Source organism: Scleropages formosus, chromosome 6 (assembly GCF_900964775.1).
Source record: "Scleropages formosus chromosome 6, fSclFor1.1, whole genome shotgun sequence".
Lineage (NCBI taxonomy): Eukaryota > Metazoa > Chordata > Actinopteri > Osteoglossiformes > Osteoglossidae > Scleropages > Scleropages formosus.
In genome coordinates, this window is record NC_041811.1 from 34,331,832 (window position 1) to 34,349,858 (window position 18,027).

Consider the following 18,027-nt stretch of genomic DNA (forward strand, 5'->3'; position numbering starts at 1 on the left):
TTACTTTGAAGAAATAGTGCTTTATTAATTTCCCACAGACTACTAGAGGACTGCTGTAATACATTTGTACATCTGTTAAAGTACTTGGGTACGTGTCTTGTACAGCTTGAAGTCTCTTTTCTTCATGCAAACCACAGGCATTTGTGTGGCACTACTGAGATGTGTCTGTGTCCTTACAGAACAACCACCACGTGGACAATATCAGTGTGAAGATGAATTCCCTGCAGGGGAAAGTGTCGGAGCTGGAGAGGGCAGCGGCGCAGAGGAAGGCCAAGCTGGATGAGAACTCCGCCTTCCTGCAGTTCAACTGGAAGGCCGATGTTGTCGAGTCCTGGATCGGTACGTAAGCGTGTCCTGAGAAGAGGCCTCAGTTTGAAAGGTGTTATTGGTTAAGGGCAGAGCAGAGGGCAGTTATGTCCTGTATGCTGAAATTACTGGGGGGAGATTTTCAAGACAATATAATAAATGTGGTCTTTCAAACCAAAGACTAGTATTGAAAACTAAACTGAGGGAAAAATTGGCCACCTTGTGTTCTTGCAGGTGAGAAAGAGAACAGTCTGAAGACAGATGATTATGGTCGAGATCTCTCATCTGTGCAGACACTTCTTACTAAGCAGGTATGACATTTTGCTTTTCAAGAATTTTTAATTACTCATGGAAGAGATTTAAAATCTCAGACAAGAGGTGTCACACTTCAAGAGCTCTTTAAGACTTACCAAGAACACTAGTGTGACTGATTCTCTCATTAGGTGTTACATTTTCGTTCCACTTTTGGAATCCAAATAGACGTCAGGAGAAAAGCAGTCACTTTTAATAATTTGTTTTGCAAACATTATACATATTACTAGCTCTTTTTGGTGACTTTTTTTGGTTCAGGAATTAATAGTAATTTTCCCCTCTGTACTGTTATCTTTAATTTACCTGTTTTTTTTCCTTGAAATGAACAGTACTTTGATCCTGAGTGCTTGACTTGCATACACCTTCACATCTCACTCCCATTCGCTCCTTGCCTGCTCTTGCACCCCATCCCACCATCCAACCCTGTAGGAGACGTTCGATGCTGGACTCCAGGCCTTCCAGCAGGAGGGCATCAGCAACATCATGGCACTGAAGGACCAGCTGCTTGCGGCCAAGCATGTTCAGTCACGTGCCATCGAAGCTCGTCACGCCGCCCTCATGAAGCGTTGGAACCAGCTGCTCTCCAACTCCGCTGACCGCAAAAAGAAATTGCTGGAGGCCCAGGAGCACTTCAGGAGGGTGAGGAAGGAACAGAAAGTGTCTCTGTTAGACCTGTTGCTGCCATGTCAAATGAGAATTCCTTTGTGCACTGCAGTCCATCTGCATCTACTGTATCCAAAATGACTGTTTTTAAACTTGATGTGCTCTTTTAAATTATTTGGGGGAGTTTTTCAAGGCAGTATAATATGGTCAATGCTCAGGTTCTGCGGTTTAACACCTAGGACATGTTCAAGGCAAAAGGTACTCACCTTATTGTCCTTTATAAGTTAATTCTTCTTTTCATGGACCATGTATAAGGACCAGAATGGTATGGTGTTATTCCACATGAATTCTTGAGGAAACTCACTATGAATATTTTAATTGTAATGTAATATAATATAGGCCTCCTCGATCCTACTAGGACAAGCGGGATAGAAAATGGATGGATAGATTGATGGTGCTCTTTTAAATTATTTCTCTCCTCTAGTTGGAGGATCTGTTCCTGAGCTTTGCCAAAAAGGCTTCAGCCTTCAACAGCTGGTTTGAGAATGCAGAAGAGGACCTGACGGACCCAGTGCGCTGTAACTCCCTGGAGGAAATACATGCCTTGCAGGAGGCACATGAGGCCTTCCACGCCTCGCTGAGTTCCGCTGAGGCCGACTTCAACCAGCTGGCTGAGTTGGACCACCAGATCAGGAGCTACCATGTGGTGTCCAACCCATATACCTGGTTCACCATGGAGGCTCTAGAGGAAACCTGGAGGAACCTACAGAAGATCATCAGGGTGAGGGATGTGGTTTGATTAGATACAGCTGTATACAGAGAGCCGTTGAACTGAATAGATTATCTGCGTGCAGAAGAATATGAGTAGTTGTCTGTTTTCATGTGTAAAAATATGTTATTGGTCATTTATAATCTAGGGACAGCTAGTGGTTAGAGCTACTGCCTTTGGATCCAAAAGTCACAGGTTCCATCCCAGCCTCTGGCTGTAGTACCCTTGAGCAAGGTACTTACCCTAAATTGCTCCAGTAAAAATTACCCAGGTGTATAAATGGGTTAATAATTGTAACTGTGAGATTGTAAGTAGCTTTGGAGAAAAGCGTCAGATAATTGTAAATTTCAAAAGCAATTCTGAATAGACAATATCCACAATGTATGTACAAACATGTAAAGTAATGATTTTATTATAACAAGATTCATGAAATTTGCCTTTTCTCCCAGGAGCGAGAGCTGGACCTGCAGAAGGAGCAGCAGCGGCAGGAGGAGAATGACAAGCTGCGACAGGAGTTTGCCCAGCATGCAAATGCATTCCACCAGTGGCTACAGGAGACCAGGTGGGGGCACTGTAATTCAGGGACTTGGCAATACGTGGAATAATGTCTAAATCTTGCTGCTAACTGAACATTTGGTAGTTATATAGGTAATTTGCTGCTTAAAGTTTAGATCCAGTTACAGATTACAGTTGAAAGGAGATGATCAAACTTATTTTTTCCCTGGACAGTTTGATCACAGAGTTTGTACGGTTTTCCTGGCCTGGCAGTATGGGCTGATGTAGTATGAGGCTATTTTATCTTTGTCCAAAAAACTAGTCCAAAGTAATTTGGGCTGACATTATGTATATATATATATATATATGTTTCTATATGTTCTGTATAGCGTGGTAGTAATATTCTTACAATCATAACTGCATTTCTTTCATCACAGTGCATACATTTAGCTCATAAAATGTCCTTTCTACCAAGATGTTTTGCTTTTCAGTGCTTTCATGTTAACCCTGTATGTACTCCTAGGAATCAGGCCTTTAATCTGTTTTGCAGTGTTTGGATGTAGCTGTGCTGGCACATATCTCTACACAAGAAACTCTCTCATGCTGCTGGTCCTGTGTTTGTGTTTACCGCGCACATGAGTCTCTGCCAAGGCTGCATGTGCAGAACTCTTGCTGTCGATTTAATCATTGTTCTCTCTTTGTTTTTCCTCCCATTTTCCCCCTTCCTGTTCCTTTCTCGCTTCCGTGGATCCATTTTTGAATCAGGACGTACCTTCTGGATGGGTTAATATCACACATTTTCTCTCTCTTCCGTTTGCCGTGTTGTGTGTACAGTAAATCCTCCTTTTAGATTTTGGTGTGTGCGAGGTTCTTTTCAGTTACCTAAAGGTACCTGTAAGTTACCTGAAGGTAGCTGTAGTTTTCTCACCTGTGTGTATGTGAATGGTCCCACTGTTGAGTAAGGGGGCTTTGGCGACACTTGGCAAAACCAGTGTTTATAATGCTGATTGTAGTATAAATTACCACTGGGGTCATTTTATCGATCAAATACTATTGTTCACACAGAAATGATTGTCTGTCAAATCTTAAATATGGCTCGGCATCAAAGTACAATACCACCTTATTCATATATATGTATATTGACACGCCGCTCCAAACTATCTTTACTTTGATTCATTAAATTAAAAAATAATGTCATACGTTTACCCTTTTGTCCCAGTGCTTAACAGTGGTGCTCATTACCTATTTTAATATTGTTCTCTAGTTTCCTTTTAAACTGTGTTGTTTCCTCTTCATTGGAATTGACACTTTCTTCCTCCCCTCCTGCTCTTTCTGAATAGCATAGCCTATCGGCGGGTTATCCGCGTCTTTCAGTATGAAGTCGATGATGATCTTTCTGGAAGGTCTTTGCTGCATTTTTCTGGTTCCTCTCACCTTCCCAGCTCAAGTGTCTTTAGCCCAGCCTTCCTGCTACCACTCCCTCCCGGCCCTTCCCCTCCCCTCCCCAAACACTCCTAAGTAGCATCTCCTCACAACCCCCTTAGTCCAAATGCAAGCTGCTGGGATCTGCGTGTTCAGTCCCTCCTGAACTAACACACCGTACCTCTGTTATATTAAGGCTCTTCCTCTTAACTCACCTGCTTACTGGTTCAGGGCTTGCTGTGTATGTACCGGTGTAGTGCTGAGTTTGAGGCCTTTTCCGGGTGCGTACTCCAAACTGTCAACGGTGGAAACTGCATTTGTATCTTAACTCATACTCATGAGGGCAACAGTTTGTGTTCATATTTGCTGGAGGAAGAGGAGTGATGTCAGAGTTGAACACAACGTTTGTCAACACAGTTACCTGTGGAATTCCATACACGCAATACTGATCAAACAGCACTGAAAGCATCGCAACAGAAATACTATGTAGTATTCAGGACTGCACATTTGTTTTACTGAGACATGCAGTTTCCACTCATTCGTGGGGCGCGGTTTCACCAGGCATGGTAAGGGCTACCACGGTTATAGGTGGGCTGTTTGGCATGCACTGAACTGCACTGAGAGCAGGGGGCCAAGTGCAGTCTGCAAACATTTTGACTGCTTACGTTTCACAAACACATGGTAAGTGATGATAAACTGTTTGGAGGAAGTACTGTCAGCTCCAGACTTTTGAATACATTTTCATGGGAGTGGAAATATGAAGTTACAGCTAAAGTTGTCTCTCTTCTCCACATTCAGTATAAGTTTATTATTTTAGAAGAATTTATGCCTGGGTTAATACTTAGTAATATTATTAATTTAGATTTACTTCTAAACAAGCACCTAGTACTGCAGTATCATATTTATTACTTCACCTTTACTTCCAGGGAGTTCAGATAGGTGAGGTATTTTACTGAAATTGCACTTGGCTTCCAACACCTAATGACCCTGTTCCGGTATTTTTTCCCCTAGTGAAAGTTTTTAATTTTTTATTTTACCTTTGTCATATTTATTGTTTTTCCTGAAATGCTGAACATGAACACCCATGACCTGGCTTACAAAATCCTGACATTTGCCACATTAGACAGAGGTAGGAGAGGTATTTCACCTCTGAGTTCAGAAAGTGTGTGTGTGTGTGTGTGTGTGTGTGTGTACGTACCCAACTGGCAGAGTAAAAAGGTAATTGGGACACTTGGTGCCTTAATCTTCAGTGTAAGTGTGGAGAGTACTAGGCACAAACTACTCTGTCCTTTGTCTAGGAGTGGAAATGGACAGGATGCTGGTGTAGGGTGTGTCCTGTTGACACCCAGCCTGCACCTCCTCTCATTGTCATTGTCATTATCATGCATGCAGGTCTTGCATGGTAGAAGAATCTGGAACCCTGGAATCCCAGTTGGAGGCCACCAAGGTAGGAGGGAAGGACTGTTTCTGCATAAGGCAATAGAATGTGCAGATTTCCCGGCCTCTTTAAGGTAGTCTTAACAACAACAGCTAACACCCACAGTTTGATTGTCATACAGAGAAATATTGCTGTAATTACACTGAAGGGACAAATCATGGAAGCTTTTTAAAAACAAATGTACTTTTTGCACCATGTGTCACAGAACTTGCCACTTGGTGTTAGCAGTTAATGTGATTAGGGCTGTTTTAGATTTTAATCTGAAAGTTCCCAGTCTGAATCTGTGCTTCTGCTGTAAGACCCTAAAGAACAGTATTCACCTCCTTATTGCACCAGTAAAAATATCTCCTCAGGAAATGGGGAAATCATTATGAAATTGCTTGTTTAACATTTAAATTAACTTTGTCAAAGGCTTCTGCTAAATAAAGGACGCAGGTTCAAATCCTGCTCATACTGTAATACACTAGAGCAAGGTACATACCCTGAAATGTTTGAGTAAAAACTACTCGGCTGCTTGAGTGGGTAAATAATTGTAAGATGCTTCAGAGAAAAGCATGGGCTAAATGATAAAGATTAACAATCATACAAATGAAGCGGTGATCCCATGCAGCTGTTGGTAACAGTAAGCGGTAACTGTCAGCGGTAATCAGTTGTGTAGGAAAGCCACAAAGGTAAAACTGTCTTCATGAGTCATGCAGCCCTACGTGTACACGCCCACAGCGCAAGCACCAAGAGATCCGGTCCATGCGCAGCCAGCTGAAGAAGATCGAGGACCTGGGAGCAGCTATGGAGGAAGCGCTCATCCTGGACAACAAATACACGGAGCACAGCACAGTGGGCCTGGCACAGCAATGGGACCAACTGGACCAGCTGGGCATGAGGATGCAGCACAACCTGGAGCAGCAGATCCAGGCCAGGTCAGACATGGCGCGCACACACACGCACACATGCGCAGAGACTGTAAACATAACGGTCTGACATAAGCAAAATGTGCTGGTTTGTCATGAACACGCTGCCACACACACAAATATGTAAATTCCAAGGTTATTTAATTGGTTATACTAATCTGTGTTGTTGTTCATGGAAATTTGATCTTGCTCCTGCAGAAACACCACTGGTGTGACCGAGGAGGCCCTAAAGGAGTTCAGCATGATGTTCAAGTGAGCCTTGCTATGTATTTGTGTCTTTACCTTGTCCTGGACAAGCACACAAGTGATTAAATTTGCGAAACTTTCTTCACACAATCCACTCACAGGCACTTCGACAAGGACAAGTTTGGCCGTTTGAACCACCAAGAGTTCAAGTCTTGTCTGCGCTCCCTGGGCTATGACCTACCCATGGTGGAGGAGGGCGAAGTTGACCATGAGTTTGAATCCATTCTCAACGTAGTTGACCCCAACAGGTCAGAAGCTTCCCATTCACTACTCGTGACAAATATCTTTGAGGCAAAATATTTTTTTATGTAATTGTCCAGAGGTTTTCTTATACTGAACATTTAACAGTTTGTTTAGAACCTGCACATTTACCATCTGAGTAGTAGCTTATAGCTTATTGCATTTTGAAATAATTGAGACCTTAGTTGAAGGTTTTTTGTATGGCTGCGTTGTAGTACGCATACAATCACACCGTGTGTGTTTCCAGGGACGGATATGTGTCACTACAGGAGTACATGGCCTTCATGATCAGCCGGGAGACAGAGAACGTCAAGTCCAGTGAGGAGATAGAGAGCGCCTTCCGGGCACTCAGTGCAGAGAACAAGCCCTACGTCACCAGAGAAGAGCTGTACCAGGTAAGGGGGTCCCATATCATCCTCCTGCACTCTGTAAAATCTGAAGTCTTAACCCCTGACATCTCTTCACCACCCCACCAGAACCTAACAAGGGAGCAGGCAGACTACTGTGTCTCACACATGAAGCCTTACGTGGACAGCAAGGGTCGAGAAATTCCCTCAACCTACGACTTTGTGGAATTCACCCGCTCGCTCTTCGTCAGTTAACCCTCAGCTCCACCCACCAGCCACGAGTCAGGATGTGTTTTCCTTTAGCCAAGCTGCATAAGCGAGCTCTATATCTTGTTCTCTGCGCTTCCCTTTTGCATAGAAGTAGATGTTTTTCTGCTCTTTGTTGTGGTGTTTAGTAGGAGGTGAAGTGCTGTGCTTGATATAAAACGTATGCAAACTATATAAAAGCCACTATAAGACTTGTGTAACTGCAGCGTGCTTTATTAAATGCTACTGATTCTAACTGGAACATCTGTAATGTGTGGATTCATGACTCATGAGGACAAAAAGCTTTTATCAGTGTATTTCCGTAAGGAAAAAAAATCCTCTGCATTTAACCTTGGTATCATAAAAGCATTTATTATTCAAACCTTATATATTCTTCAATAACTCATATATAGCCAGGCTATACAAGACATTGTTCTTAGTCCCAGCAGAGCCCAAACTGTGGACAGTCCATTTCCCCAGAATAAAAGGGACCGTGCCGATTGTTGGTTGTGTCCCCGTTCGTGGAGGTTGAGGAAACCCGGTCCTCTCACTCTGTCACCTCACTGGCCAAGTGCTCCAGCTGTGCAACCTCCTTGGGTCCCTGTTCTGTCAGCTCAGTACTCAGGTGCCAGATGTTCACTGTGCCATCGGCATTTCCCATTGCCAGGAGGTGAGTCTGTCGGGGGTTGAACTCCAGGCAGTAGACAGGCCGGTCCCCACTCTTCTGCTCAATAGTGGCCACGGGCCTCAGCGACATCCCCCCGAGGTCAAAGATGTGCACTGACCCTGCAACAGCGAAGTGCGCATCCTGTCACCGGGCAATAAGCGGGACGACACTGCATCGTGTCCTGGAAAGCTGGTCTGAAGGAACTGAGGGCGAGTACCTTGCTCAAGGGCACTACAGTGCCCTGCGGGATTTGAACCTGCAATCTTTGGATCCAAAAGGTGTAACCACCACACTACCAGGCTATAACAGAATTGTTAGTCATGATCTATAACTATTCATTGTTACAAGCTGCCTATTCCTTAATATATGTTATAAAGTATTACCACATGATGAGAAAAGCGTGTTAGATGTTACACGTTTTTGATTTATTAAATTAGGGCTGAGAACAACCCATGCAGAGATAGTTGGAAGAAGGTAATGGGACACAAAGTTTACCTTCCCCTGTGGCAGCAGCGAAAAGCAGAGGCCGAGTTGGGGACCAGCGCACCCCAAACACATAAGAGTCACACACCTGCAGTGACACCAGTGGCTCAAGCTGCAGCAGACTGTGCAGGTGGGCAAAGCCATCTGTCCCCACGCTCAGGAACAGGTTCCTGCGGCAGACAGATTATTCAGTTGAGTCTTTCTTCCTTTGCCCCGTTGTACTTTAGTTCACAAAAAACTAAATGTTTCAATTATGGGGTCATGACAGTGACGTGGGAGTCGGTGCCACTGACCGGTGAAACGGAGAGCAGTGCAGGGCGTACACAGGGCCGCAGTGCGGGGAAAAGCAGAACTTGGCTGGAGCACGCAGGGTCACGCTCTCGCCGTCTGGAGTCGTGGCTGCTGGCGCTTGGGCAGAGAACGAGCATTTCAGCACCAGGCCCCCCTCGGTGCCCACCAGGAATGTGTCCGAATCCCAGGGAGAGAGGGCCAAGGAGGCGATGCCCACGCTGCTGCCTCCTCTGGGCTGTGGGACAAAGAGCAGTAAAGGAAGTGACATCTTATCATCTGGTCACACTCGGGGCAGAGAAGACATCCCCACCCACGTGTCTACATTAAATGCCTTTCGTTCTCCCCACAAAAAAGCTAAACTTGTTTTTCTTTAAGTCAAATCACATTTCTCAGTGATGAAAAATGGCAAGAGACTCATACATGGTATGTTTAATCCTTACAAGTAATTGATACGCTAATTTAAAATGTATCTACTACAAGTAATGCATTACAAGGAGTTAGTACTTTTCTGTAAAAGTGGCACACAACTGATAGCTGAAGACACAGTCTGGTTAAAACACCGACACCTTCTTATCTGAAGCATGATTTCACCATCTGTTCAGAGATCAGCTGAAATGAATAGTTTGTAACAGGGCTGACCTGGATCGGGACCGAGACACCACGTCCTGTCACAGCTGAGGCGCAGCCAGGGTTCGGTGACCCTAAGACAAACTCTAAGCCTGGACAAGAAACAGACATTGGTCACTTACCTTGGTTAACATGGTCTTGTGGGGCAGCTGCTGTCTAAGGAGACCATATCCGGCACTGAGGACAAGCTCCGACTGCTCGTGTACAGTCCACAGCAGGACCCGGCCCCCGGAACCAGCGCTCAGGACAAGAAACTCGCCCCTCCGGCCTCCGGGAACCCAGTGCACCTGTTCGGAGCACAGCAATATCAACATTAACGTCGACCAAAACGCATTTACATTTGTTCATTGAACAGTTTTCTCTACCACAACACACAAATATTCTAAAGTGCCTTCAACAAAACATTTGATATAAACAATTTCCAAAGCACAGTTAGTTTCAAGCAGCTGCTTATAAAGCTGCAATTCCCATAATTAATAGGCAGATAATCAAACAAATCTATTCTGCTGTCAAGAGACTGCAAGAGAAGTGGGTCCAAAAGCGGTAGGTTTCGAGAGTCTTCTCAAGGGAAGTTCTGACAGCAGATGGGAGGCAAAGTGGCAAAAGAGTCCATTAAATGTCCAAGTATCCAATTTAGCCAAAACTGCATACTGGCTTAAATTAAACTTAGAGCCTTACTGAACGTGTAGAGTCTTAAAACGCACATTAAAACTCCCAAGAGCATTCCAGAAAGAGACCATCTGAGCCAGTAAGTTCAATGGTGACATGAGATGATGAGATGCCTTCTTCACTGCAATGAGATGAAGTGATGAAAGGTTACCATGTTCATGGTATGCATGAGAACGAGAGAGACCCCCACCTGACACACGGGGTCTCTGTGGGTATCGGGGGACATGCCCGTCTTTGCCAGCACTGGGTCTTGCACGCGGCCGGTGTCCCACACTACCACCTCGCCGCTGTAAAGCCCCCCTGCGGACACGGCGAAGGGGCCGACGTGGCAGGAGGGGAGACAGCGTCCGAGTCACGTGGACGGCAAAGACAACAACGGAAACACTGATCCCCCTACAGATGGAGATCTATGCGGTTGATCATCACAGACCATCAATCAACATCCAGGCAGAAGAGCCACCAGGTTCACCGAACCTTCATGGCTCACAACATTGAACACTTAGCATAATTCCAGTGAAACACTCAATGCTAATGTCAGATGCTGAGGAGGACACACACACACACACACACACCACTCTGGATGCATGTGGAGTGCAGAAAGAGCCGGAAGACACGCTCTGCGGTCACCTGCGATGAGCGACGGCCGCGACGGGTGAAACGAAACGGACATCACTGCCGTGGCCACATCTATGACGGCGTCCGGGCGCTTGGGGTTCAGGCCTTGGCGATGAAGGTTCCAGGTGCACACGTAGGACTTCTCCGTGCTCCAGTCACCGTCGTCCATGCTGGCGGAGGAAAACCGAGAGCGTGCCGTCGAGCCGAGGCTCCAGAGGACAGGGGCAACGAGCGGCTTATCAGAATTCGGTGAACAGAAATATGTGCCCATACGGGGGAGGGGCGGGGCGGGGGGCGGAATAAGTAGGACAAGGTCATGCGCGCTTCGCTGTTGGGGAAGTTCCGCATATCTATGTGCGTCGAATTAAACGGGCGCCACGTGACTGCACTCACCGGCCGAAAGCGCACGCTATGACTGAGCCTGTGCAGTTCCAGGACACGCTGGTTACGTGAAGGTTTCTCTCTTGAGCCTCAGGGTACTGCAGAGAATGAGTGCACGAAACCTGCGAGCGAACACACACACACACACACACACACACACACACACACACACACGTGAGAAAGACAAGAGACCAACAGGATGGACGGCTCCCTCTCCTGAACCCGTCTCACCGTTCGGTTCTGTTCCTCCCAGTTCACTTCGAACCCGTCGAAAGCGTGACTCTTGGCGTTCTTTACCAGCTCTCTGATGACCGTGTCTTTAACCCGGTCAAGGAAGTCCCCCAGTCCAGGGAATTCGGTCCGACGTCCGCGAGCGAGGTCAAGGTGCGGCCAACGCCGCTCCTCCTCCTCCGGATCAGTCTGCGTGTCCCTTTGAGCCCAAGAGGGCACCTGGGTTCCAGCATCAGTGGCCTCCAGGGCTGCTGTCTGACAGCTCTTCTGCATGGGGGGGAGGGGGGAGGGGCGGGTGTAGAGCTCAGCAATGGCTACTATTCACACGCACGTGTTTGAACGCATTAGACAGGGAGCAGGCGTACACGTACACGTACACGTACACACACGTCAGAATCTGATAATGCTGAGGTGCGACAGTGGAGTGTGAGGGTGTCATTTTCCACGCCACGGTGGTGGACCTCAATATTGGTCCACATTTTACACGCATATTAATTTAGCCCGTCCCTCAACCCGAGGGGACACTCGTACTGTGTGTAAAAACCACGGTGGATGCGGCTGAGTACCGTACCGCGCGCCGCTCCGCCGCCCCGGAGCTTCTCCAGTGCGACTCCGCGCCCACCGTCTCCATGGTTTCGTCCGTAAACATCGCGCGGCAGCCGGGCGGGCGGCCGACCGGAAACGGAAAAGGCTAGAAAGCCGCAGCAGCTCCTCTCTCAGCGGACAAAGCGCGTGTCGGACATCGGTGCCGATCCGCATACGCGGCTCCCGCTCGACACAAACACACACTTGTTAAAACCCCGACGAGCGCCCGAACCTGGGCGGATCTTTTCTCCGGAAACACGTCACTCGCGGACAGCAGCACGAGCTCCCCCCCCCCCAACGTGTGGGCGGCGCCGTCGTCTCGAGAATTGTCTTACGGTTCGCCTCGTCTTTTACGCTCTTAACGCGGCTCGTCGACGCGTTTGTTTGTCGCTTCGACAAATAACGTGTCGTATTTGGGACCGGACCTTGGTCTCAGCCCAAAGCTGACGGTCACGGCGCCGCAGTCAGAGCCGCGCGCCTGTCCGCGCGCAGTTAAAATGGCTGTCGGGCGCGCGAAGGGGACAAAATGACAACTGGCGCGCACGCGCCGGCTGCTGCGACTGGCGCACGAGGCGCTCCGCTCCTTTCGTATCTTTGAATGTCGGAGTCGTTTTGCAAATGAAATGTAAAGCGCGTGCCAGAAGTGAAATTAATGGCGCGCATTTATTAAAACTTGAAACGGTGCAAAGCAGTGCGCGCGACGCACTGGAGAAACGAGGTACAACACAGTACGTTTATCCTTCCGAAGATCGCACAAACCGTCAATGCAAATACTGATTTTGCTGAAAAAATTAAATCAACTCAGTCATTAATATTAACCCACACGAAATTGGCCGAGACTGATATAATAATCTCACATAACGCGATTATGACTATTTGTATTTGTTCACGTCACTATCTTTACCTCATTTTAGTGTCTCCGAGACTAAATTTTACTGTGACATCGCCGACGGCAGCGCGCATGCAAATATCCTTCTTCCTAACTGTACGAAATATACATATGAACACAACTGTCTGGCAAGTTGGCGGAGGATCCTCGCGACAGCCGACTGTCCACTAGTCACTAGTGTAAAGGTGGTAACAGAATTAGGGATCGATACATTTTTAGCGCTATTTGCCAAGCTTCCTTCACTGGTTCTGCGTCACACAAACATATTCATTAGCAGAGCAGGAAGGGACGTTTCCTACAGGTACAGTACGAGTTCCAGCAGCTCTGGTCCGTATTTATACATCACGACACGTGCGGACAGCGACAGGTCGCGTGGGCCCGCGCGCTTATTTCCTCCTCTTCGCAGGGACGAGTCCAAATTTGCCGTTTTTCACGTTCCACATCTAAGCACTCAAAAACGTACGCGATCCTTCGTTGATACATGTAACTTTATTGGGACGCAGTAAAGTGTACAGTGTTTTCGGTGAGCGCTTCTCCCCGCCGGGGAAAAAAGGTCACATGTGAGTTTCCTGTAAAAATTCTGCCCTCATTCCCATCTGCTTCTTCAGTAAATATCGGGCAAGGCAGCAAGGGTCAAAATTACAAGAGTTGTTTCAGTTTTGTTTTTTCTTTATTAAAAATGTAATTTCAAACCTCATGAATGTCTGTAAAACATTACAATGAAAATAACATATCAACATAAATCCATAAATGTTGATGTGTCAAAATGCCCATCTGCCTCCCACCCCAACTCCCTCCCCAATAAACAGTCTAGAATAAACCCACCCCGCCCCAATGTTGACCCAAAACATTACAAGAGACAAGAACAAGCTGGTGCTTTCTATTTGTCCAATTCACATGGGGGAAAAGGATGAACTAGGGCCAGCTCTGTACTGAAGTATTTATACATTAAAAAAGTTGAAGGGGATGCTAGAACTAGCAGATCACTGCACCATGGCTTTTATTTAACTCACAACCTTAAACAAAACAAAATTATATATATTTATAAATCGCTATTTTACTGTAGTCTACATAACATGGCGTGCAGGTGGTTAATCTGTCTTGAGATGGAAGTGTGCTGGGGAGATGATTCATGGAACCTCAGCAAGGTCTCTCCACTAGTTCTGATGCAAGTCTGTCCTGGGAATAGATCTGTATTAGACATGACATATACAGGAGAGGGCTCAGTAGAACATGGAGACAGAGCACACAAAATAAAAATAAACCAACAAAGCATCTTGCTCCCAAGAATTAGAGGAAAATTAAAAGGAAAAAGAACGGGCAAAGATGTATGTGGGTTCCGCTGTCTTCAGGTTTAGTCGTCTTCGCCGTCATCCTACAAATGGGGGGAGGAAAGAAAACCTTAACACTCCACATGTGATCAGAACTGCTGCTCCCCAGAATGCACATCTCACAAAGACATGGCAGTTTAACGCGCAATACCTCTCCTTCTTCCCCATCCTCCTCCTCGTCATCTTCTTCGCCATCATCCTCATCTCCTTCTTCATCAATGTCCTCCAAGCCTTCTTCCTCCTCCTCATCATCATCATCCTCACCTTCACCTTCTTCATCATCCATGTCAGGGACCTGGAAGTTACAGAAAGTGGGGGCGAGGGACTATTTACACAACGCACGAGGCACATGTATGCAGCGTATCCCTCGTCCCGTAACAGGGGTTCCTGCTGCCGAGCCCAACCTTTTCCCCACTCAGCGCAAAGCCTCACCAGGTAGTACTGCAGCGGGTTTGGCCAGATGTCATCCTTGATGACCTCGCCCAGCTCATCAGCCCCTGCATCAGAGTGGTCGGTGAACCAGGTAAAGAAACTCTCGGGTTCTTCATGTTGCCTCTTCTTTCCTGCCTTGTTCTGTGTCTGGCTCGCACGCTTCGTCAGATCCTGGTAAAGATCCATTTAAAACCATCACATGGAATGTTTGGTGATCGCTTTAAAAAAAAAAAAATGCAAGTCCCACACAGGGTGGTAGCAGATCACAAATTGCTCAAGTTAAGCAAGTACCACTTCTTACACACTTGTGTTGTAAACACCCGGTAAGAAAGCTACGCGCCACTGACCTTTCCTGCTTTCCATTTGATCTCTGTTGACTTTGATGATGGGTCCCCACTTTCATTCAAGTGAAACTCTTTCGACAGGACTTTGTTTTCAAAGTAAGAATTTTCATCGAAGTACTGAAACAGCAGGGGGAGGGGGGGAAAAAAAAAAAAAAAAAAAAAAAGTCAGTTTAAAGCAATAATGCAGATGAATGTAAACAAGAAGCAAATGAAATACTTACAAAATCTATTCTGTAACCTGACTTGATGTCTTCAAACTCTGTCACTTCCACTCTGGTCAGATAGTGAAGAGCCTCCTCATCTTCCTCACCAAGCAAAGCAGAAACTACAGGGGACAACACATTCATTTCAGTTATTTAACTTGGATCATTTCTTCAAGTTATTAAAAGTACATACATAGTTGATATTCTACATGAATCCAGCAATCGAGGAACTCTTTGTAACGCACAAGAGCTTTAAAATTTCACACGTTCAGTTGCAGCCAACGTCTCACACGGAGAAGCAGTCGTTCACTCACCTTGTGGATGGTTGACAAACGTCGTGACCCAGAAGTTGGGGATTTTGGCTATCAGTTCTGACCGTTTCTGGAAGAATGGCTGACGCAGCTTGTTGTACTTCTGTTCTACTTTCAAGATTTCCTCGCTGGCCTGTTCATTCAATCTGCAAAACCACACAGATTAATAACTCCCACAGTCACTTACAAAAGAGGAAAAAAAAAAAAAAAGATTCTTACACAAAACCCTACAAGGCATTTTACAAGCAGCAGCATCTTTTCCGGCCAAAGCAGACAGTTTTATTCTAAGGATGAAAATCATACAGGTCACAACACACACTGACTATGAGTTTACCTGTCAATTTCGTTCTGTACTTCATCGATGTGCTCAATAGCTTCCTGTTGCTCTTTTTCTAGAAAGAGAGGGAAATTTTGAACATGATCAAACTGTGTCCGACATGGGTAAAACAAGGTAAGAGCACACAAAGTTCAGGGTACTAATTCCATCCGCTGCTCGAGTTTTCATTTCTGAGTGAAAACGCCGCTCGCGGCTTCGCCACAACATCCAGGTACCGCGCGCGACAACAACGTGTTACTTATTCCTAGAAATTACAGCCAGCTGGAAGAAGAAAAGAATAAAAATGCGCGTGAAGCAGGCAGGAGAGCAACAGCAGAAAAGCGGCAACGGAACTTGAGCGGCAAAAAAGGACTCGCAGCAACAGAACGCGTGTGTAAGTAGTTGAACAAAGGGGGCGAAAAAGTGTGTGAATGGCGGGCGACGACGGGGGGCTCGCGGCTCAAGGTGGACGAGGACACACCGTTACACACACGCACACGCACGCGCACACACACACTCCACACACGCGGTCCACCGCTCGCGCTGCGCTTCCTGCTCGCCCTCGGGCCGCGTGGTTTGAATGGAGGCCGGAGCGCTCAATGTGGCGCTCGAGCGCCTTTCAGCGCAGCGCCGCGCGCACGAGCCACGACGACGCACGCGGGCGCTCTCGCCCAGAACGAAGGGCCTCGCGGGCTGCGGCTGCACCGCAAGCGCTCGCTTCATAAAAACGGGCTCCTTCGCACCGTTCGGAAGAGCGCGGGAGACTTATGATGGCGGAGCGGAGAGGGCACATAGCGAGTTAGCTAACAATGAACGTCGCTGGGCCTCGGGCTCTGCTCACAGCCGCGCCACCACCAGCAGCAGCAGCAGCAGCTCCCGGCCCCCCGCACAGCCCGGTCTGCTCCAGCGCGGGGAGCTTTCGGTGCGGACGTGTCCGTGTGGAAACGGCGTTCGGGCGCCCGAGAGAAGCGCACGGCAAACACGCGTGAGACACAATGAAGCCCGTGAAGCGCGGAACATCAACATGGCCTCCCCCACACTGCTGCGCGCACGCAGCCCTGCATCCGCGGCCCGCCCGTCCGCCTGCCTGCCTGGCCGCCCGTCTCGAGAGTCGCGGCGGCCCGGCTGTCCCAGCTCCACCGTAAAGGCGCTTCTGGCGAAGCGAAATTGCTATTGATTATACAACTGCTGGAGTACTAGGCGACTGTACAAAAGGGGTGAAAATGGCGGTGCTGTGAAGGCCGCCATTCCTTACCGGAGGTCTCGTCCGCTCCGTCATGGTTCGAGTTCTGCTCCTTTCTGCTCACTTTCGCCGCGGAGGCCGACATGATTTTCGCGGGCTGTGAGTAAGTTTTGTTTTGTTTTTTTTTGTTTTTTTTTTGTTTGTGTGTTCTCTCTCTCTCTCTGAGAATATCTTCCGATCAGTTTCGATCGTCGCCGCGACGAAGAGAAAAACTTGCTTCAACCTCTGCCGGAGAAGTGCAAAGAAAACGTGTCTCGCGCTCCTCCACTATGCTCACAGCGAGGCTCAACACACACGCGCTCCGCTCAGTGCCGCCACAGCGCTCGCGCTCGCTCGCTCTTGCTCGCTCACTCACTCACGCGCTCCCTTTCCCCTAATGCACGCGCTTCGCAAATGGAGATCGAATAAAGAACTCCTCCTGCCGGGAGGACGATTTACAAACCGCGGCTCGCTCCCGTCTTTCGCTCCCAATTGGTGGGCCCCAAATATCTGGGCGTTACGGCGAAAACGAAAGGGTGGGGTTTCCAAAAAAACAACAACCGACTGACGTCAAACAGAAGAAGTTAATTTGAGCTTCTTTCTCGAAAACGCGCACTCGTTTCTGATTGGCCGTGACATGGAAAAGTGTGTCTGCGAACCAATGGCGAACGAATGTGCGGCAACACGCTTAAAGAAACAACTTGCGAACGATGAAGGGCTTCGACTCGCGCGTTTCGTGCTGCGCGCAGTTCGCTTGCAGTTATGTCGATTGGCCTGTAATTTTGCTTTCACCTCTTCATTTCTTACATCATCTTTTTTTTTTTTTTTTTTTTCTTCTTCGCAAAATTGTGGGCATTTCGTTCCAGTTGCTAAAAACTTACTCTTTCAATTCTTTTAATTTAAATCTTCACACTCTGCTAAAAAAACGCTGGCGAAATGACTGACTCGCTCGCTCACCTTCTTTGCTATCTACTTATCCTGGTCAGGTTCCCGGTGGTCCGGAGCCTGCCCCGAAATTACTGGGCAGAAGGCTGGAGCGGTACTCTCTGGACGGGACATCAGTCCGTTACAGGGTAGCGTCACCAGTTAAGCTGAACT

The 18,027-nt window shown here is 47.3% G+C and overlaps 3 protein-coding genes across 12 annotated transcripts in view; 1 reads left to right on the top strand and 2 right to left on the bottom strand.

The window, feature by feature from the left end:
• LOC108934758 (spectrin alpha chain, non-erythrocytic 1-like) overlaps nucleotides 1-7,609 on the top strand; it is a 37,718-nt gene extending 30,109 nt beyond the window's left edge. For 9 of the 10 annotated variants that reach the window (XM_018752839.2, XM_018752850.2, XM_018752877.2 and 6 more), the window contains 12 exons: nucleotides 180-339; nucleotides 541-617; nucleotides 1,048-1,257; nucleotides 1,706-2,002; nucleotides 2,440-2,552; nucleotides 3,251-3,268; nucleotides 5,300-5,354; nucleotides 6,066-6,262; nucleotides 6,452-6,505; nucleotides 6,601-6,747; nucleotides 6,987-7,134; nucleotides 7,216-7,609. In XM_018752839.2, coding sequence (XP_018608355.1) covers nucleotides 180-339; nucleotides 541-617; nucleotides 1,048-1,257; nucleotides 1,706-2,002; nucleotides 2,440-2,552; nucleotides 3,251-3,268; nucleotides 5,300-5,354; nucleotides 6,066-6,262; nucleotides 6,452-6,505; nucleotides 6,601-6,747; nucleotides 6,987-7,134; nucleotides 7,216-7,341 — 1,602 coding nt within the window. In that variant the 3' untranslated portion in view covers nucleotides 7,342-7,609. The remainder of the gene's footprint in view (nucleotides 1-179; nucleotides 340-540; nucleotides 618-1,047; nucleotides 1,258-1,705; nucleotides 2,003-2,439; nucleotides 2,553-3,250; nucleotides 3,269-5,299; nucleotides 5,355-6,065; nucleotides 6,263-6,451; nucleotides 6,506-6,600; nucleotides 6,748-6,986; nucleotides 7,135-7,215) is intronic. The other variant, XM_018752859.2, reaches the window with a different exon arrangement.
• Nucleotides 7,610-7,635: 26 nt separating this feature from the next.
• Nucleotides 7,636-12,356, bottom strand: dync2i2 (dynein 2 intermediate chain 2). The gene is made up of 9 exons (XM_018752923.2): nucleotides 11,868-12,356; nucleotides 11,297-11,563; nucleotides 11,078-11,187; nucleotides 10,697-10,854; nucleotides 10,260-10,369; nucleotides 9,523-9,687; nucleotides 8,776-9,008; nucleotides 8,495-8,652; nucleotides 7,636-8,118 (listed from the first exon to the last, which is right to left on the bottom strand). Exons 1-9 carry the CDS (start codon nucleotides 11,943-11,945, stop codon nucleotides 7,880-7,882), a joined length of 1,518 nt encoding a protein of 505 aa, XP_018608439.1. The 5' UTR covers nucleotides 11,946-12,356; the 3' UTR covers nucleotides 7,636-7,879.
• A 1,065-nt stretch (nucleotides 12,357-13,421) lies between these two features.
• On the bottom strand, nucleotides 13,422-17,391 carry setb (SET nuclear proto-oncogene b). Its single transcript, XM_018748928.2, has 8 exons — nucleotides 16,963-17,391; nucleotides 15,726-15,783; nucleotides 15,395-15,537; nucleotides 15,099-15,202; nucleotides 14,881-14,994; nucleotides 14,534-14,704; nucleotides 14,253-14,396; nucleotides 13,422-14,145 (listed from the first exon to the last, which is right to left on the bottom strand). The coding sequence occupies exons 1-8, from the start codon at nucleotides 17,033-17,035 to the stop codon at nucleotides 14,125-14,127; spliced, it is 828 nt and encodes a 275-aa protein (XP_018604444.2). The 5' UTR covers nucleotides 17,036-17,391; the 3' UTR covers nucleotides 13,422-14,124.
• Nucleotides 17,392-18,027: the final 636 nt, after the last annotated feature.

What these genes read in the sequence shown, in the direction of transcription:
- setb (XM_018748928.2), bottom strand. Translation starts at nt 17,035, where the DNA reads ATGTCGGCCTCCGCGGCGAAAGTGAGCAGAAAGGAGCAGAACTCGAAC. An exon ending in GTTTGTCAACCATCCACAAG is followed by an intron (nt 15,203 to 15,394) that starts GTGAGTGAACGA and finishes TGTCCCCTGTAG; the next exon opens with TTTCTGCTTTGCTTGGTGAG. An exon ending in AGGATGGGGAAGAAGGAGAG is followed by an intron (nt 14,146 to 14,252) that starts GTATTGCGCGTT and finishes CCCCATTTGTAG; the next exon opens with GATGACGGCGAAGACGACTA.
- dync2i2 (XM_018752923.2), bottom strand. Translation starts at nt 11,945, where the DNA reads ATGTTTACGGACGAAACCATGGAGACGGTGGGCGCGGAGTCGCACTGG. An exon ending in GGGAGGAACAGAACCGAACG is followed by an intron (nt 11,188 to 11,296) that starts GTGAGACGGGTT and finishes GTTCGCTCGCAG; the next exon opens with GTTTCGTGCACTCATTCTCT. An exon ending in GCGGCCGTCGCTCATCGCAG is followed by an intron (nt 10,370 to 10,696) that starts GTGACCGCAGAG and finishes CCGTGTCCGCAG; the next exon opens with GGGGGCTTTACAGCGGCGAG.